A 19,893-nucleotide genomic window follows, 5' to 3' on the forward strand; every position below is an offset into this window, starting at 1 on the left:
GTCTGATCTTGAAGATCCTGCCCACTCCTGAGGTCTCTTTGACTGTCAATGGCAACCTGGGAAATATAGCGCAGATTGTTTTTAAACAATCTTCCTTAAAATTGATGATGAACATTAGGATGATGAAAATTAAAAGCAAAAGTATACATAGTGCACAAATTATTCATGTTTTTGATAGGTTCCTAATTTCTGATGGAAAATTGCTGTAATGTCCAGTTATGTTTGCACCCAGCACTTTCCCAGTCAATTCCTATACCCAGATCAGAGCAAGGACCTACGTCACTCAGTTCAGTTACCAAAAATATTAAGCTTGGTATTTATTAACAGTTATTAACTGTATATTAACAGTCCCAATTCTTTTCTATCCCTGAGAAAGAAATCCTGAGCACTGGCTTGCTAGGTGCAACTATCAGTGACAGTTCATAGCAGTGGACAGTTTACCTACATTAACGCTGTCGATTATGTGTTTCATATTGGGTTGGACTGCTTTGTGTCTGTAGTTCTTACACCAGTGACGTGCGGTGAGGTTTATGGCTGGTGAGGCTGGTGACGTCATCAGGAAGGCGGGGAATGGGACCACGTGTGCTGGAGGCTCAGGCTGCCTCAGCCTTCAGCACACGTGATCACATTCCCCGCCTTCCTGAGCGTGCTCCGCCAGCTCGCGCTCCGCAGTCCTCGAAAGCGACTGGGGAACGACGAGAACCTTCCTGCCTCTGCTGGACTTTGCGCGCTCCTTGCGACTGCATATTGCAGTCATGAGGAGCGCGCGAAATCCAGCAGAGGCAGGAAGGTTGTTGTCGTTCCCCAGTCACTTTCGTGCCTTCGTCATCCGGCAGCGCCAACAACATTTCTGCCTCCGCCCTCTGCAGCTCCTGGGCGCGCCTGGACGGATGTATTATATATATATATATATATATATATATATTATATACTATTATTTCATGAAGAGAGGTGAGGCTCTGCCTCCCCTGACCGCACGTCCCTGTCTTACACTATACGTTAGACATTGTCTTCAAACAATTTAGTTGGGGCTGGTTCTTTCTTTCCACATCCAACTCCCCCACATAAAAGAATATGTTCCAGTGGTCAATTTGTCTTCAGTCCAGTCTGAATTTGTATTTACAATAAGCTCTCGATATGTAAGGATTACCTTTCTTCCTAGCTTAAGAAAGTGAAGACTCTTGAAATGAAATGTTTCAAAAGGAAGCTTTTACTATGTAGAAGTGAAAACAATATGTTCAAAGCAACATCTGAATCCCCTTAGGCAAGGCAAGTAGAATTAAAGCAGCAGAGACCCCTCCCATTAGTCAGAATGCAGATTTTAGTCAATACACAAGTGTGAAGGTGGTTCCTTTACCAGCTGCCCTGAGAACCAGATAAGCATACATTCCCATGACTATCTTCCTTAGAGATTAAAGTGAACTGGGCCACATGGCCATCATAAAGATTCTCCAAAAGGTGAAGGGATCTCAAGGGGCTTCGGTGCCTGGAAACCAGTTGTAAAATATCAGTTGTCACAGGCACTGCTAATAAATTGACTCCAAGCCCCCCCTCCTCCCAATTGAATGGCAGTATCACTTTTAGGGATCTGATATGTTGCGTTCCTTAGAAAAAGGAGAGATCCACCTGTGAAAAGATAGAAACAAAAATTCCATCATAATATTTTAACAAGGTTTGTTAGGGTATTGAGAATACTTTTTTTCAATAAGGTAGGGGCCCTAACATGGTGTTTAGCAACCCATTCATTTTGGGATGAGGGTAGATGCTTCCAAGCAACTAAGCATTGTGTTTTCCCCTGTGGATTCTAGAGTCAAGCATTTCCTTGATTTCAAAGTGTTGTTCACCTTCTATCATGATGGGAACAGATGGTGTAGGTGCAGGTGGCCTGAGTTGTGAGATTACTTCTCGTTTGAGTAAACTAATGTGGAATACTGGGTGGACTTGCCTGAGTATCTTTGGAAGGAGTAGTTCTACTGTTACTGGATTGATGACCCTAGTGATAGGGAAAGGTCCAATGAAATTTGGCCCTAATTTCTTTAATGGCTGTAGTGACTTCCGAAATTTTGTAGATAAGTATACTCTATCTCCAACATGGAAAGGTTTGGGTTCCATTCTTTTCTTGTCAGCTTGAATTTTCAAAAAGTATCCATCCACTCCTTAAGTGAGGGGATAGTGGGTTCAGGCATGGGGCTGAAATCCTAGCCTGTTGCTACTCTAAAAGGGGTAAAACCAGTACTTGAGTGCACAGAGTTATTGAATGCTATTTCTGCAAAAGGCAAAAGTTTAGTCCAGTTATCCTGTTGAAAATTAATAAAACATCTTAGATATTGTTCTAGTACCGAGTTAGTCCGTTCACAATTTCCATTAGTCTGGGCATGGTACAAAGAGCTCAACCCCTGGGCAGTGCCAAGTAAGGTTTAAAATGCCCTTCAAAATTTTGAGGTGAATTGGACACTTCTGTTGGAGATGATTCTCTGTGGGGCTCCATGAAGACGATAAATGTGTTTCAGGAATAATTTCGCTAGGCTTTTGGCAGTTGGGAGCATTTGGCAAGGTATAAAATGTGTCTGTTTTGAAAACACATCTGTTACGACCCAAATGACAGTATTCCCCGCACTTTCTGGCAGTTCTACAATAAAGTCCACAGCAATCTCTCCAGGGTGCTAAAGATTCAACTACCTTCTGTAAGAGTTCTGGGGTTTTCCCTTGACATCTTTTAGCTGCCGCATAAATAGGGCAGCTAACTACATAGCTCTCTACGTATTATATCTGGTTATTTTAGGGGTTTTTTAATTTACTGTATTTGTTTTTAGGGGTTTGAATTTATTTTATATCTGCTTTGTACAGTTCTTTTAACGGCATTTTAACCTCCTCCATGTCAACTGTCAACTGTACATATCTAATTTTATTGTATCTTGTTATATTTTGTATGAACTGTACACTGCCCCGAGTCCCTTTCGGGAGAGGGGGCGGTCTAGAAGCATTAAATATTATTATTATTATTATTATTATTATTATTATTATTATTATTATTATTATTATTATGTCCTTTTTTAATGATGGCCACCAAAATTGTCTTTTAATTAGGTGTAAAATTTTGGCTAGCTGGAACATAAACTTCCCTCCCACCCAAGTTAAATTATCTTTCATCAGGTAGCTGGATTTGTGGCTCAAAAACCATTCATTGGTGGCCAAAGCTTGTTTAAAAGTTTGGGTGGTGTCCATCAATGTTTCTTGTTTAATTACATCTGAGTTCATTCTATTATATTGCGGTTTTCTGGATAGTGCATCTGCCAGAAAGTTTTTTCCCCCAAGGAGATATCTGAGCATAAACTTAAACCATTTAAAATACTGGCCGACCGTACTTGTTCTGGGGAGAGTTTCCTTGGGGTCTTTAAGGCTTCTAAATTTTTATGATCAGTCCAGACTTCAAAAGGGATCTTATTCCCCTCTAGTTAATGCCTCCAGGTTAAAAGTGCCCACCAAACTGCATAAGCCTCTTTCTCCCAAAAGGCCCACCTCTGCTCAGTCTCATTCAACTTTTTGGATGTGTACGAGCATGGTTGTAATTGGCCTTGCTCATTTTTTGGAAGCAGGATCGCCCCTATTGCCACATCGCTGGCATCTGTTTGTATGACAAATGGTTTCTCTACGTCCAGGTGCTTTAGAATTGGCTCTGCTGAAAACAGCTGTTTAAGTTTTTCAAATGCAGCTTGGCATTCCATTGTCCAGTTCAAAGGCTGCTTTGGTTTTGGGTTACCCTCCCACTTCATTTTTAAAAGCTTGGTGATGGAGAGGACAATCTGGCAAAAGTGGGGATAAACTGCAGGTAAAAGTTGGCAAATCCCAGCAAGCTTTGTAACTGTTTACGTGTGTGGGGTGGTTCCCAATCAAGAACCGCATGCACTTTTAAAGGGTCTATTTTTATGCCCTGGTGTGAAATGCAGTACCCTAAATAATCAGGTTTTTCTTGGTGGAATTCACATTTAGAGAGTTTAGCATAAAGTTTGGCAGAGCAGAGTTTCTTTAGAACAGCCCGGACTAGTTTTACATGTTCTGCTTTGGTCTCGTATATAACAAAATGTTATCTAAATAAACTAAAACCCGCTTATACAAATGCTCATGTAGCATTTAGTTTATTAAATGCATAAACACTGTGGGGGCCCTTGTAGCCCAAATGGGAACACTTTGAATTGGTAGCACCCAAGGGGGGTGTTAAATGCCATTTTCCACTCGTTCCCCTCTTTAATTCTGATGTGGTAGTAAGCTTCTCTTAAATCCAGCTTTGAATTTTTTTTCCCTTTAGCGATGTGTGCTAGCATGTCTTTCGTGAGGGGGAAGGGAACATGTTCTCCACACTGATAGTATTTAAATTTCTAAAATCCACAGAGATACATTTTGAGCCATCTTTTTTTCTCTATATAACACTGGGATTGTGATTTTTGGTTGGGCTGGCTCGATGAAACCCCTTGCTAGGTTTTTTGCAATGAATGCCCTCAGTTCTTTCAGTTCCCTTGGGGACATGCTATACATCTTAGGTCTACTTCCCATGCTGGCCAGGTTTCATAGGTTCCCCCCCTCCCCATGGGTTTCCTAGAGAACAGCATTCTGCACCTCAGTGCCCCTCTTTTCCACACTTGAAACAGGCTGAGGGTTTTGGAGAAGATGCCGTTTGGGGATTGAAAGGTTCTTGCTTCCATTGGGGTGGGAATTTCTTCCATGCTCATCCCACTCAATACTGGTTTCTGACCATATCAATCTCAGCCTCTTCGGTGGTGAGATACCACTCATGTAGATTGTTCGGTGCACCTTGGGCCATGCAGGCATTGTAGAGGTCATTACTTAGCCCATCCTTGAAACAGTTTACCAGAATATCCCCTGGCCAGTTCACACAATACGTGAGGTCTCGGAATTCTTCAGTATACTGTGCTACTGGCCGCCATCCCTGCTTCACAACTTAAATGTGGTTGCATGCTTTGTGATCTGCAAGGGGGTCCTTGAAACGTCATTGCAGGGCCATCACGAAATGGTTGAAGTCCAAAAGTTTTGGCACATCGGCATTATGTAGGATTACCATCCATCTGGCAGCAGCTCCTTCCATGGCTAGGGTAACAACTCACACTCGGGATCCTTGGGTTTGAAAATCACACCTGTACTCTTACATGTAGGTGAGCATGTGTGCCACAAAGATTCCCAATTGTTGCAGATCCCCACCAAACGTCACCCCAAGAGAAGGAGCTTTCTTTCCAGTTGTGGGTTTTGGGGTTGGTTGGGAATGGGCCCAGTCCATGTGCTGGCCAGAGGAGGGTTTGCTGGGTCCCCTGCTGCTTCTGCTGTGCCATCTGCTTGATAAGCAGGGCCCAGAGGGGGGTATCCCCCCTGGCATCATCCATTGCTGCTGCCCTTTTAGGGTTTCTTTGCTGTCGGTCTGTCTCTCTCTGGATGTTGAGATTTTCCAAAATCTCCATTACTCCAATGTACTCTGTTATATTTCTCTTCAGATGATCCTGTCTCAGCAATGCTTTGTTTAGTTCTTCCTGGTCAGAGGGGGCTTCTAGCTTCAATTTCCACTGCGGTTTCCGGTTACTGCAGGTGAGGGTGACTCCTCTGATCCTCCCATCCCAGCTATCTTTCTTCCCGATGCCAATCAACCAGCGGGGCTTTTTGGGATCTTCCAGAGTCACGTTATCCCCTCCGACAGGGTACAGGGAGTAGGCTCCAGTTTGGGGGGGAGGTTGATACTCCCTCCAGCATTCAGCTTTCCCCTATTCACTGTTTTGCTCAGACATGGTTTGCAGGGTCCCCTTGGTAGAGCGAAGATTGCTTCTCTGGGCAGACCATTTTGCAGATGTTGCTTTCCGTAAGGATTGCCTCTCCTCCTAGCTTAAGAAAGTGAAGACTCTTGAAATGAAGTACCATATTTTTCAGAGTATAAAACGCACCGGAGTATAAGACACACCAAGATTTTGAAGAGGCAAATTAAAAAAAAAGTTTTTGTACTCTGCAGACCTCCCCAAAACAGCCCATTTTTTTAAAAAAGGGCATGGATAGCCTTTAGGAGGCTTGTAGAGTGCTCCTGGGGGTGGGGTGTTAAAAGGGGCAAAAAGTCCATTTTTCACAAAAACAGGCCCGTTTCTTTGTCAAAAAGTGCTCCTGGGGGCTGAGGGGGCAAAATTGAGCAAAATCTTTCACTCATTTCTGCCCTCCCTAGCCCCCAGAAGCACTCAATAAGCCTCCTAAAGGCTCTGCACAACCATTTTGGTAAAGGGGTGGGTTTCGGGAGGCAAAAAATGCTGTATTCAGTGTATAAGACACACCTAGATTTTCAGCCTCTTTTTTGAGGGTAAAAGGTGCGTCTTATACTCTGAAAAAAAACGGTATTTCAAAAGGAAGCTTTTACTAAGTAGAAGTTCAAAGCAATGTCTGAATCCCCTTAGGCAAGGCAAGTAGAATTAAAGCAGTAGAGACCCCTCCATTAGTCAGAATGCAGATTTTAGCCAATACACAAGTGTATTTACCAGCTGCCATGAGAACCAGATAAATATACATTCCCATGACTATCTTCCATTAGACATTAAAGTGAACTGGGCCACATGGCCATCATAAACATTCCCCAAAAGTTGAAGGGATCTGAAGGTGCTTCAGTGTCAGGAAACCAGTTGTAAAATATCAGTTGTCACAGGCACTGCTAATAAATCGACTCCAAGGCCCCTCTCCTCCCAACTGAATGGCAGTATCACTTTTAGGGATCTGACAGGATCACTAGGGCAGTTTTAAATTAAAGTCCACAGTTCCTTTTAAGCATCTGCATAATCTTTTTACTGCTATCCAGTCCTCTTGTATTAGCTCACTGACTTTTTTTAACAATCCAACTGAATTGGATAAGAGGTCTATTCACGGTCGACGTGTAGAATAGTAATGCTACAGCAATCTTATATAGCTTATTATTACCAACTACTAGCTGTATTTTGAAGGATTAATTTTATAATTGAACAACTACAGTGCTCTCAGTCAATCCAAAATGTTAATAAACCTCACACCTAAATATTTAAGAAAGTAAAAGTGAGGTTATGGCTTTCTTAGGAGAATATCTATATGTGCATAATTATTGGTCAACTATTAGTGTGCAGAATTATTATGCAACTAAATGAAGAATTTCCCATCTCACTCATTTATTTTCATCTGTTAAAGTGAAAATAATAAGCAAACAACTCAAAATTTACAAATAAACATTTCTGACATTTCAAAAAAAATAAAATAAAATCAGCGACCAATATATCCACATTTCTTTTTAATAACAGTCATAGGTCTTCCATTCATGGAGTCTGTCAGTTTCTTGATCTGTTGATGATCAACTTTTTGTGCAGCAGCAACCACAGCCTCCCAGACACTGTTCAGAGAGATGTACTGTTTTCCTTCACCATGAATCTTCCATTTAAGAAGGGCCCACAAGTTCTCAGTAGGGTTTACATCAGGTAAGGAAGGGGACCATATTATTATTTTTTCATGTTTAAGGCCTTTACTGGCTAGCCACACTCTGGAGTACTTTGATGCATGTTATGGAGTATTGCCCGGCATAAAAATCATGGTCTTCTTGAAAAATGCAAACTTTTTCCTGTACCACTGCTTGAAGAAAGTGTCTTCTAAAAAGTGGCAGTAGGTTTGGGAGTTGATTTTGAGTCCATCTTCAACCCCAAAAGATCCAACTAGCTCATCTTTCTTAATATTAGCTCATACCAGTACCCAGGGGTGGGATTCAGCCAGTTCAGACCTGTTCGGGAGAACCAGTAGCTCCGACAATCAGCTGAGAGCGAACCGGTTCGCTCCGATGATCAGGTGAGCTTGCCTGCCCCTGCGCTTCACTTACCTATATCCTCTCAGCTGATTCATGTGGCAGAGTGGATTGACGCTCCTCAGTTGTGTTATTCTCCAGAAGTAACGCGGAAGGTAAGATTTGTTAAAACAGCGCACATGCGCAGAGCATGCATCAGGTGCGTGCATGAAGCACACACTCACCAAACCGGTTGTTAAACTGGCAGGATCCCACCACAGCCAGTACCCCACCTCCCCCTTGCTGGCATCTGAGTCAAAGTGGAGCTCTGTGCTCGTTACTGATCCAGCCATGGGCCCATCCATCTTGTCCATCTCATCTGTCAATAAAACCTTTGAAAAATCTGTCTTCAGATATTTCTTGGCCCAGCCTTGTAGTTTCAACTTATGTGTCTTGTTCAGTGGTGGTTGGATTTCAGCTTTCCTTACCTTGGCCATGTCTCTGAGCACTGAACACCTTGTACTTCTAGGCACTCCAGGTAGGTTGCATTCAGAAATATGACACCACTGGAGGATAATGGGTTCCTGGTAACTTTATGTTTGATTCTTCTCAAATCTTTGGCAGTTTAAAGTGCTTCCTTTTTTTCTCAACACATTTCTTGCAACCCTGTTGACTATTTGTAACAAAACATTTGATGGTTCTGTGATAATAGCCCAATATATTAGCAATTTCAAGGGTGCTGTATCCCCCTTAAAGACTTTTTACAATTTTTGACTTTTCAGTTACTGTAAATCTCTTTTTAGCCCATTTTGCCTGAGGAAAAGAAGCTGTCTAATAATTATGCACACCTTGATATAGGGCGGGGTTCAGCAACCTGCGGCTCTAGAGCCACATGCGGCTCTTTGGGCCCTCTCCTGCGGCTCCCTGTTGGATGATCCCACCACTAGGCGCCCCCTCCCCCGATGTTCTTAAATTAATTCTGGAGGTTGACACTTAGCTATTTGGAACTTGGAACAAAAAAGGAAAACCCTGAGACTATAAAATAAAAAGCCCAAGAATAATTCATGTAATTGGGAAGTGGGGAAAAAATCCAAAGAACTCAAAAAACAAACAATGAATTTCAGGAGAAAATAGCATTTTTATGTGTATTTTAAACTCCCTGGATATTTTGATCAATTAACTATATCTTATATGGGATAGAAATTTAGAGTGCCATCTACTGGAGAAAAAAAATGTGCTACAAAGTTTAGCAGACTTAGTAAGCGGAATATATACTAAGACTAAAACAGAATAAAATAAGAGCTGGAAGATTTGACCTTAGCTACAAAGAAGATAATTTGGACATAGTGAGAAAATTTAAGGAGTGCTTGTGTTTCTCTTTTGTTTTGGTTTTTTTGCTCTCTTTGAAGAAAACTAATTGTTAACTGGATTTGTCAAATTTTGGATTCGATTATTATTAGACTATATTAATACAGCAGAGCACCTACCTTTGAAGAGAAGAGAATAATTAAAGAAAAGAAGAAAAACAAGGAAATTAAATAGACTTTAAATTTGGACTAATTGTAAAGAGAGATAATTGGGGAGGTTTTAAAAGATTTTCAGATTGTTCTAAAATGGAGTTTCAGATATTTGGAGAAATACTTTTGATGTTGAAAGAAGTACGTGAATCTTTGATCGGTAATAAAAAACCAGAAAATTTGTTTAAACATACATAAAAGAAAACAGAGGAAGAATTTGAAAGGGGGAATGTAAATGAAATACATAAAGCTAAAAAACTAGAAGAGGAAGAAGTAAAAAATAAAAATCAACTAGACAATGCCACAGAAACCTATACAAAAGTAGAAAGAATAGAGAGAAAAAGGGGAAAACTCTCCTCAAAATAGAAAAGGAGGTAGCTAAAAGACAAAAAGGGACATATTTTGCAGAGTCAAATGAAAGTTTTGGCGTGGGAAGTGCAAAAAATAAAACAAAAAGGGATAAAAGGGATACCAAAGAGAAAATGCAACACATATAAAAATAAAGAAAAGAGAAATAAGACTTCAAGAGAGCGGGATAAAAGGCAGATCAAGAAATCATTAAAAATGGGATCCTTAAAAGAATAAGAGATGATGTTTAAGGAAGAAAATGTTAATAGAAGAGAGCTACAATTATAGGCTAAATACTAGTATAGATATATAAAGAATTAGATCATTAGACGGGAATGTGAAAGTAGATACCGTATTTTTCAGAGTATAAGATGCACCTTTTTCCCTCAAAAAAGAGGCTGAAAATCTGGGTGTGTCTTATACATTGAATATAGCATTTTCTGCCTCCCGAAAACCCTCCCCTTCACCAAAATGGCTGTGCATAGCCTTATGGAGGCTTTCAGAGAGTTCCTGGGGGCTGGGGAGGGCAGAAATGAGCAAAAAATGGTCTGTTTTTTTGCTCAAGTTTACTTCTCCAGCCCCCAGGGACACTCTATAAGCTTCCTAAAGGCTATCCATGCCCCCCACTTTTTTACCAAAACAGGCCTGTTTTCAGGAAAAATGGGCCATTTTTTGCTTGTTTTTGCCTCACACCCCACACCCCCAAGAGCACTCTGCAAGCCCCTTAAAGGCTATTCATGACCTTTTTGGTGAAAAAACAGGTCTGTTTTCGCGAAAAACAGGCTGTTTTTGGGAGGTTTGCGGAGTGCAAAAACTTTTTTTTTAATTTGCCTCTTCAAAACTTTGGTGCGTCTTATACTCTGGTGCATCTGATACACCGAAAAAATAAGATTATTTGATAATACTACTGATTTTGAATGTAATTTAAACAATATTGAGAATTTAAAAACATTGATTGGGAAAAGGGAATTCATGAGATATTTTTTGAGAAGAAGAAATAGAGTAAACATCTGGAAAAACTGTAAAATTTATGAAATGAAGGCCATACAGTGATGTTAACTATGGATAAACATTGAAAGAGAAAAGATAAAATAATATGTAAAGAGAATAATATGATCTAAGTTGGTATAGTAAAATTTTGGTTAAAATGATTAATTTGTAAGGATTAGGTGTTTAGTAATGATATGTAAGCTTAAATGAATTAATGGGAAAAGATAAAGGATTATATAAAAGAGATGAATATTGATGAAAGTGGGGAGATTAGAATATACTGAAATTATTATTATAAATGAGATGTATAAAATGTGACCCGGTCAACACTTTGTCCAAAAAGTATGTATGATGGGGGTGGGGGGAGGAAAGACATCAAGCTAGATAGTTGATTTTTAAAAAAGTTTTGTTTTTAAAGAGACATTTGTACATTTCGTTACAAAACTGCAGTTACAACTTGATTTAAAATCATTTTTTGGTCAGCAAACATTGTGAAATCTGTATTTACATTGCTTTCTGTTAGTGATTCCTGATTTTTCTTTATTTATAACATTACACACTCAAATAAGATATGCTTTAAGATAAATATATTAGTAAATAAATATGAGAACCAAAAAAAAAAAAAGTTGCTAAAAGGCGGCGAGGAGGGAGTGGATAGAGAACCCCTTCTGGGATATTGATCAGCTCTTAGCCTCCCGACCCACTTCGGAGCAAAGGGCCTTGGTTGGAGGCAACAGGCATAAAACACAGCAGCTCCAAACCCATTTAGTTTCTTTTCAGAATCCCAAATCTTTTTTTTTAAATCTTATTTTGGATTAAAATAATATCAGCTTTCAAGGAAAGAGACGGGGAGGGGGTATGTTTTTGTGATGGAGTGGCTTTGACAGAGAAGACAGGATAATTTTCAGGGAAGGAAGGGAATGGAAGAGAAGATAGGTGAAATCAGGAGGGGAGAAGGAAGGAAGGAAAAATCAGGGAAGGAAGGAAGGTGAAATCAGGGGGGAAGGAAATAAATATCAGAGGAGGGAGGGAGGGAGGAGGAAGATAAAATCATGAGAGGGAAAGGAAGGGAAGGAAGGTGAAATAAGAGGAAGGGGGGAGGGAGGGAGGGAGGGAGGGAGGAAGGAAGGAAGGTGGCATTCAGCAGGCTCTGAGCAGTTCTGGAGAACCAGTAGCAGAAATTTTGAATAGTTTGGAGAACTAGTAAATACCACCTCTGACTGGCCCACCCCAATCTATTCTCTGCCTCCTGAGTCCCAGCTGATCGGGAGGAAATGGGAATCATGCAGTAACCTTCCCCTGAAGTGGGGAGGAAATGGAAATTTTACAGTATCCTTACCCTGCCATGCCCAAGCCACGCCCACCAAGATACATCATGCCCACCAAGCCACGTCCACAGAACTGGTAGTACATTTTTTTGAATCCCACCACTGATGTATTTCAATGTATGTTCTGAAATCTTTGCTCTAAGTACTTAGCCTTTCTTAGTGCAAGCCAGTCTATTCTTAGAGATCAGTTACTTTGTGTATTGCATCTTAAGGTACATTCCCTTAGCAGAACACTAGAGGGTCTAAGTAGCAAGAAAACTACTTTCGCCTTTTGGCTGTGGAATGTTAGATTCAGTTCCAAAAGATTGTGCACAGATGCAGCAGTTGTCGTTATTTGTTAAATGTGTGCTGTTTCCAGGTTCATACATCGTGAGACACTAACTGGTGCTGCATTCCTGCTTGTTTTTTGGTCTCTCTATTTATGAAATGCATAGTAGAGAGTTGATTTCCAGACTAACTAAAATGCAATTTATAAAACAACAAATGTACTTAAAATGATGGAAACCACAATCCAAATATTAAAAAGATATATTATTTTATGGGGAAAAATCATGTAAAGGACTACAAATGCTGAAAGATTATATTTTTCTCTAAATGCCTCTGGGGCCTAGGAAGAATCTTACTTTCAGAGTTTCTTTTCCTCCTCCTTGGGCAAAGCATACAATTGGAATCTTTCCACCATAATTAGAATCTGAAAAACAAGAATATGACACATAAACAAATGGTTTTTAGCTATAAATGTTATTATAAATATACTATTAATTTTCCTTATTTTAATTAATGTAATCAAGAAAAACCATCCATACTAATCAGGTGCTCCACTACCAAAGCAACAACCCAACCTCCCACAAGAGAAGTTGTGTCAAGACCTTATTTAGATGAGCCCAAACACACTACAGCAACCTGGAACAGCAGAAAAAGGAAACAGAGCAACATATTCCAACAAAATGGATATCCACACAATTTTATCAAACATTCACTCAACCCAATACAGCACAACCAACACAAACCCTAAAAAGAAGTACATCGCCATACATCAGGAATATCTCAGAAATCACCAAGAGACTACTACAATCACATGAAATCAGCATAGCACACAAGCCAACTAAAGCCCTTCAAACATCCTAAGCAGATGAAAAGATTCAACAACTCAGAAGAAAAAACAGGAGTCAACTACAACATATGGTGCAATGACTGTAACAACCATTATTTATATTTTATTTATTTATATTTGGTGCTTCTAGACCGCCCCCTCTCCCAAAAGGGACTCGGGGCGGTGTACAGTCCACAGAAAATATAACAAAATACAATAAGAAGTGAAATATGTACAGTTTGGAGGAGGTTAAAATGCAATTAAAATAACTGTACAAAGCTAATATAAATATGAGTTTTAAATCCCTAAAACAGACACAACAAATTAAAAAACCCCTAAGATAACCAGATGAAATACATTTGCCAGGAGGGACAGTTGTAATTATGCCAGGCCTGCTAATCGGAACAGGTGAGTCAAACAGGCAAAAGACTGGCAGAATGCATCCACGAACACCAACTAGCAGTCAGAAGACATGATGAAAATTCTTTAATTTATAGACAGATTTAACCATAGTTTTAATTGGGAAAATGTGACCATACTAGACCAAGCCAAGTCCAAAAACACCAGGGAATTTCTAGAAGCCTGGAACTCTGACAAATCAGCCATCAATAGACACATAGATATTAACAACATCTATAGACAATGCAAAAGAGACTATCACCCAGCCCAAAAAGGAACAAAAAGGCATTAGCACCTCACCACCAGCAATCAGCACCCATTAGCACCTCTCCACCAGCAATCAGCACCCAAAAAGGCATTAGCACCTCTCCACCAGCAATCAGCACCGCATAGATTAACTCTAAGGTTAACATCAGACCAACAATCAAATAAACAAAACACCAATCAAGAAACTGCCAAAGAACCCAATCAAAGCCATCCCCACCATCGCTGAGAGGCAAGCCACCAGAATGTAAAGCTCAGCAAGCTGCACTCCTTACCAGCAGTGATGATGTTACCTAGTTTGGGAAATGAACAGTCTGCAAGAAACAAGCAAGCTCAGAGAGCACTAAGGACTCCTCTGACATCTTAAAAACCTCCAGTGATGGAGAACCCTCAACTTCTGGAGGCATGCTGTTCCACTAACTAATTATACTTACTGTCAGGAAGTTTCTCCTTAGTTCTCGGTTGGACCTCTCCTTGATCAGTTTTCATCCATTATTTCTTTTCCTGCCTGCAAGTGCTTTTGGGAATATGTTGATCCCCTTTTCTCTGTGATAACACCACAAATATTGCCTCCAAATATTGGACTTCCGGTTGATGTTGCGGCGGGAACGGACTGGAAATTAGCGGAGCTCTGAAGAGTTCCGTGAAATCCAGCCAGTAACCACTGCTGGCAGACCTTGGGACCACAGCCATCTTGTAGGGATGGTGAAGAAAAAGGAGAGGTGTTTCATGGACTGCGAGAAATTGGCAATTTCCTTGCTAGGTCAGAAGCAGCTCTCCCGATCGGCAGTTGGGATGGTGGCCATTTTTCTGTGGTCACCTCGAAGCTGGGACAACCAGATTTAAGAATTGAGCTGGAGCGGTATTTGGACGGAGTGCTGGAATTGGGTGAGATAATAGCCAACTCTCACTTAAAGATTTTTTTTTTAAAAAAATTAAATTGGAGCTTTAAAAGGAATTCTGGAGATTAGAACAGTGGCTATTTGGCACTTGGAAAAAAAATCTGAGACTATAAAATAAAAAGCCCAAGAAGAATCCTTTTTGTTTCTTCGGGAAACTGGGGAAAGCCAAAACATCTTTAAAATGATTTTTGGGAGAAAATATCATTTTTATATGTATTTTAAATTCCCTGGATATTTTGACAATCAGCTGTATTTGTTAGACTATCTTATATGAAACAGAAATGTAGAGTGCCATCTACTGGAGGAAAAAATAAAGCTCATCAGACTTGTGAGTGCAATATATGCTAAGATTTAAATATGCAAAACAAGAGAAGTAACAGTGGGGAGACTTGATCTTGGCTATACAGAAGATAATTTGGAGATTGTGAGAACTTTTAAGGAGTGCTTGTGTTTTCTATTTGGTGTTTTTTCTTTGCTCTCTTTGAAGAAAGCTAATTTTTAATTGGATTTGCCTATTTCTGGAATTGGATTACTATTGGATTATACTTAGTAGAACACCCTACTTTTGAAGAGAAGAGGAATAATTGAAGAAAAGAAGAAAAGCAAGGAAATTACATAGACTTTAAATTTGGACTAATTGCGAAGAGATATAATTGGGCAGGTTTTAAAAACTTTCTAAATTGTTATAAAATGGAGTTTTAAATATATGAAGAATTATTTTTGTTGCTAAAAATGTGTGTGAATCTTTGATAGGCAATAAAGGAAGTTTGTTTAAACACACAGAAAAGAAAATAGAAGAGGAATCTGAAGGGGGGAATCTAAATGAGATACAAGAAGCTAAAAGTATAGAAGAGGAAGAAATAAAAAAACAAGATTCAATTAGACAATAACATATAACTTCATGGTAAGATAGAAAGAGTAGAGAGGAAAGGTGGGAAACCATCCCCCCAAAAGGAGTTAAAAGACAAAAAGGGAAATATTCTGCAGAGACAAGAGGAAGTTCTGGTGAGGGTGTGTGTGCAAATAATACAACAAAAAGAGATAAAAGGGATATAAGAGAAAGTACAACACATATAAAAGTAAAAAAAAGAAATAAGACTTCAAGAGAGCGGCATAAAAGGCAGATCAAAAAGTCATTAAAATGGGATCCTTAAAAGATAGAGTTGATGGATAATGAGGAAAATGTTAACTGAAGGAGGCATAATAGGATAAATATTAGTAAATATATAAAATAAGATAAACCAGTACACGGGAGTGTGAAAGTAGACAATTTAATAATGTTATAAATTTTGAATGTAATTTAAAATGTTAATGATTGGGAAAGGAGAACTTGTGCAATATTTTCTGGGAAGAAGAAATAGGGTAAACAACTGGAGAAACTGTAAAAAAGGTGAAATATAGGGCATAAGTGATGTTAATTATGTGTAAATGATAAAGAACTATGTAAAGAGAATAATACTGTTGAAGTTGGAACAGCAAACTATGGTGAAAAATGATTAATTTGTAAAAATGAATTAATAGTAATTAGTTGAAGACAATAAAATGATGTATAGCAATGATATGTAAGCTCAAATGAATTAACTGAAGAAGATAAAGGATAATATAAAAGAGGTGAACATTGATAAAAGTGGAAAGATTAGAATATATTGAAACTATGATTATGAATTTGATGTATAAGATGTGACCTGGTCAACCCTCTGTCCATAAAGTACGTATGATGGAAAAAAGAAAATTGCAATAAAACCTGTTCAAAAAAAATATTGAAAGACTGCTTTCATGTCACCCCTAGTCCTTCTCTTCATTAGACTAGACCAGTGATGACGAACCTTTTTCACCTCGGGTGCCAAAAGGATGTGCGTGCACACTATCGCGCTCACTCACATGCCCACCCCCATAATTTAATGCACCTGCATGCCATGCCCCCTGCGCATGCGCTTATGACCCCCCCATGGCTTTCGTGGAGCCTGTGGAGGGTGAAAATGGCCTCCCCCGCAGGCCCTCTGGAGGCCAGAAACAGCCCATTTTCCTACTTCCCGTGAGCCCGGTAGATCCGTTTTTTGCCCTCCCCAGGCTCCAGAGGAAGGCTTCTTAGGAACCTGCAGAGGGCAAAAAACAGCCCAACACACAAACTGGAATTTTGGGAACGGACTTCCAGGTTGCCCATTTGGCCATTTCCCTGAAGCCGCCGGAGGGCGAAAATTAGCCCAAAGTGCAAACCCGAAGTCCCGACCTTATCAGCTCCTTGGATAATTGCCAGGCTGGGAAATGTAAATTAAACACTCTCAAACAGTCTCTGAGGCATGAATCATGATAAACCGATCTTCCTTAATCTTCCACAACACTATTCCTCTGTTGATGCAGCCTAGAACTTCACTGGTTTTTTTCTGGCAGCTGCAGTACACAGTTGTCTCATATTTAAGTGGTTGTCCACTAGAACTCCTAGAGCCCTCTCACAGTTACTGTTGAGCCAGGTACCCCCTATTCTATACCTATGCATTTTTCTTGCCTAGCTGTCAAACCTTACTTTTCTCACAACTGAATTGCATTTTGTTGGATAGGCCCATTATATGTCCACAGCATTTCCCTGGTCCATTAATTTAATCACTTTGTCAAAGAATGCAGTAAGGTTTGTGTGGCATGATCTGCTTTTCAAACCCATGTTGATTTCTAGTAATAGCTTTACTTCTTTCTATATTTTCACAGGATCGTCCCAGGTATTGATGTCAGGCTGATTGGTCTATATTTCCTGGATCCATTCCCCCCCCCCCCCCGTTTTTGAAGATGGGAATCAAACCAGTTCTTTTCCAGTCCTCTGGTAGTTCCCTGGTGCTCCAGGATCTTTGAAAGATATAATTCAGAAGTTCCAAGATCACATCCGCCATCAACCAACTCCTGGGATGTAATCCATCTGGTCTTGATGATTTGAACCCATCTAGAGTGGATAGATGTTCTATCATTTTGTTGCTTATTTTGATTTGTATTCCTAATCTGTACCTTCAAGAAGCAAGCCAAAAATGCTACTCAGTACCATTACAGGCTAACAGCAGACACCCCCCCACACACACCCAAGGTACTTGAACCTGAAAATTATCCTACAGGTTGGTGGGTTCCTGCCAGTTCTAACCTCTTCTATAGAAGAGGTTCCACAAATCTACAGTGCTGTTTAGAACCAGTTCCAGCTCCCTCCCGCTGCCCATCTGCATATCATCAAGATGAAGAGCGTGAGGAGGAATTCTGGGAGTTGAAGTCCACAAGTCTTAAAGCCGTCAAGTTTGAACACCCCTGGGTTTTTTTTCTAAAGGGTTAGGGGTGCAAGGGTCTTGTAACTTGACAGCTTTAAGACTTGTGTGCTTCAAATGCCAGAGTTTCTGAGCCAACATTTTGGTTGCTAAGCAAGAGTGTTGTTAAGTGAGTTTCACAACATTTTACAAGTTGGCCACACCCACCTAGTCACATGACTGCCAAGCCACTCCCACCCAGTCACATGGCTGGCAAGCTACTCCCACCTGGTCACATGGCCAGCAAACCACTCCCACAAAGCAGGCCACACCTACAGAAGAGGTTCTAAAAAATTTTGAAACCCACCACTGCTACAGGATTACCCTTCACATCAGAGCAGCATGGAAAGGACCAGATAAACCAGAGACTCCTAAAAGGTGATTAGATTAACAGAGTTGGAAGGGACCTTGTACGTCATCTAATCCAACTCCCCACCCAAGTAGGAGACCCTACACCATTTCTGACAAATGTCCAATCTCTTCTTGAAAGCCTCCAGTGATAAAGCTCCCACACCTTACAAAGGCAAGCTGTTCCATTGGTTGATGAGTCTCACTATCAGAAAATTTCTCCGTATTTCTAGGTTGAATCTCCCCTTGATTAATTTCTTTTTTTTATTTTAAATTTTTTATTGATTTTAAAAGTTTTACAAGGGAAAAAGGGTTAAGAGGTTATGGAACATTTTGACAGCTACATCGTGCGGGGGGGGGGGGGAGAGAAGCCCCCCTGGCTCTCACAACTTTTACAAAAAGGAAAAATAAAAAACTATGAACATTTGCATAGGTATTAGCAGTTTTAGGTTTAACACAAAATCGTCAGTATGTTTCAATCATTTTACTTTTGTCACTTCCTTGAGAATACATTGTAACAACATTTGGAATAGTGTTTCAATTCACTTTTGTGATCTGAGTCTTCTTGTTGTCGCATCCTCCCCCCCGTCCACTGGCAAACCCTCCCTGCCTTGTTTCTTGTGTAACATCCCCCACATCATCTAAGAGAGCAGTATGTTTTTTCATGAAAGCCTCTGCTTCCGCAACTGTGTTAATTCTGATTCTACTGTTCTCCCAAAAAATCAACATGCCTTCTGGTAACAACCACCTAAACCAAACCCCGTTAGTATATAATTTTTTTTGCTAAGAAGGTATATTTCCTTCTCTTATCTCTTACTTTCTTTGGGATCTGCTTAAGAATGGTTATTTCTTTATCCTTATATTTTAATGGTCCTCCCCTTTGAGCTCCTAGAACCTCATCTCTTGTGGTTTTTCTAAGAAATTTAACATGAACTTCCCTTGGAACATTATGTGTTCTTGCATAGGCTGAGTTAATCCTATAAATTAGGTCAATATCCCACCTAAGCTGTTGTTTATCTCTGTTAATATATTCTGCTAACATTGTGGTCATAATCTCTTTAAGATCTTCATTTTCGACTTCTGGTAAATTTTGAAACCTAAGAAAAAAAGACATCCTTTCAAATTCCATTTTTATCACATGATTCTCAAATTCTGCATTCCCCCTTTGGATTGCCTCCAGGTCGTTCCTCATCCCAGCCACACCCTCCTCCAGTACACCTATCCTCTGCTCATTCTGTGTAGTTTTTTGTTGTGTCTCTCTGAGCTGGTCATTTAAGTCCTGCAGCTGTTTTTTCATTTCGTCTTGTCCCTTTAAGAGGGCCTGAAGCATCTGCTGAGTAGACAAATCCTTTGAACTCTCTTCAGGGGCTTTAGGTTGTAAAAAGGATCCCAGTTGTGACTGGTGGGCAATGGGGCTGGACATAGAAGATGTTGGGGTCAATGAGGCCTTTCCAGGTGGTAATTTTTTTGGACCCATCATGAAGCTCAGAGATAGTTATTGTTGTATACAGGGAATGGTGTCCATGGGAAAGCACAGCCGGTAGAGACCACCAAACAGGCAGATCCAAAGGAGAATAAGTCGTTTAGTTCAAGACCAGAGCAGATGGGTGGATCAAAATATTCCAAATCCAGGGAAAAAACTTGTTTGAAGAGGC

At 40.1% G+C, this 19,893-nt stretch overlaps 1 protein-coding gene across 1 annotated transcript in view; it reads right to left on the minus strand.

The window, feature by feature from the left end:
* The window catches only part of TRPM8 (transient receptor potential cation channel subfamily M member 8), a 193,508-nt gene that overhangs the window by 156,769 nt on the left and 16,846 nt on the right, over window positions 1–19,893 (minus strand). Inside the window, exon 5 of the mRNA XM_081943992.1 lies at window positions 12,578–12,645. Coding sequence (XP_081800118.1) covers window positions 12,578–12,645 — 68 coding nt within the window. The remainder of the gene's footprint in view (window positions 1–12,577; window positions 12,646–19,893) is intronic.

The sequence above is a fragment of the Natrix helvetica genome (assembly GCF_964273705.1).
Source record: "Natrix helvetica genome assembly, chromosome: 2".
Classification (NCBI taxonomy): domain Eukaryota; kingdom Metazoa; phylum Chordata; class Lepidosauria; order Squamata; family Natricidae; genus Natrix; species Natrix helvetica.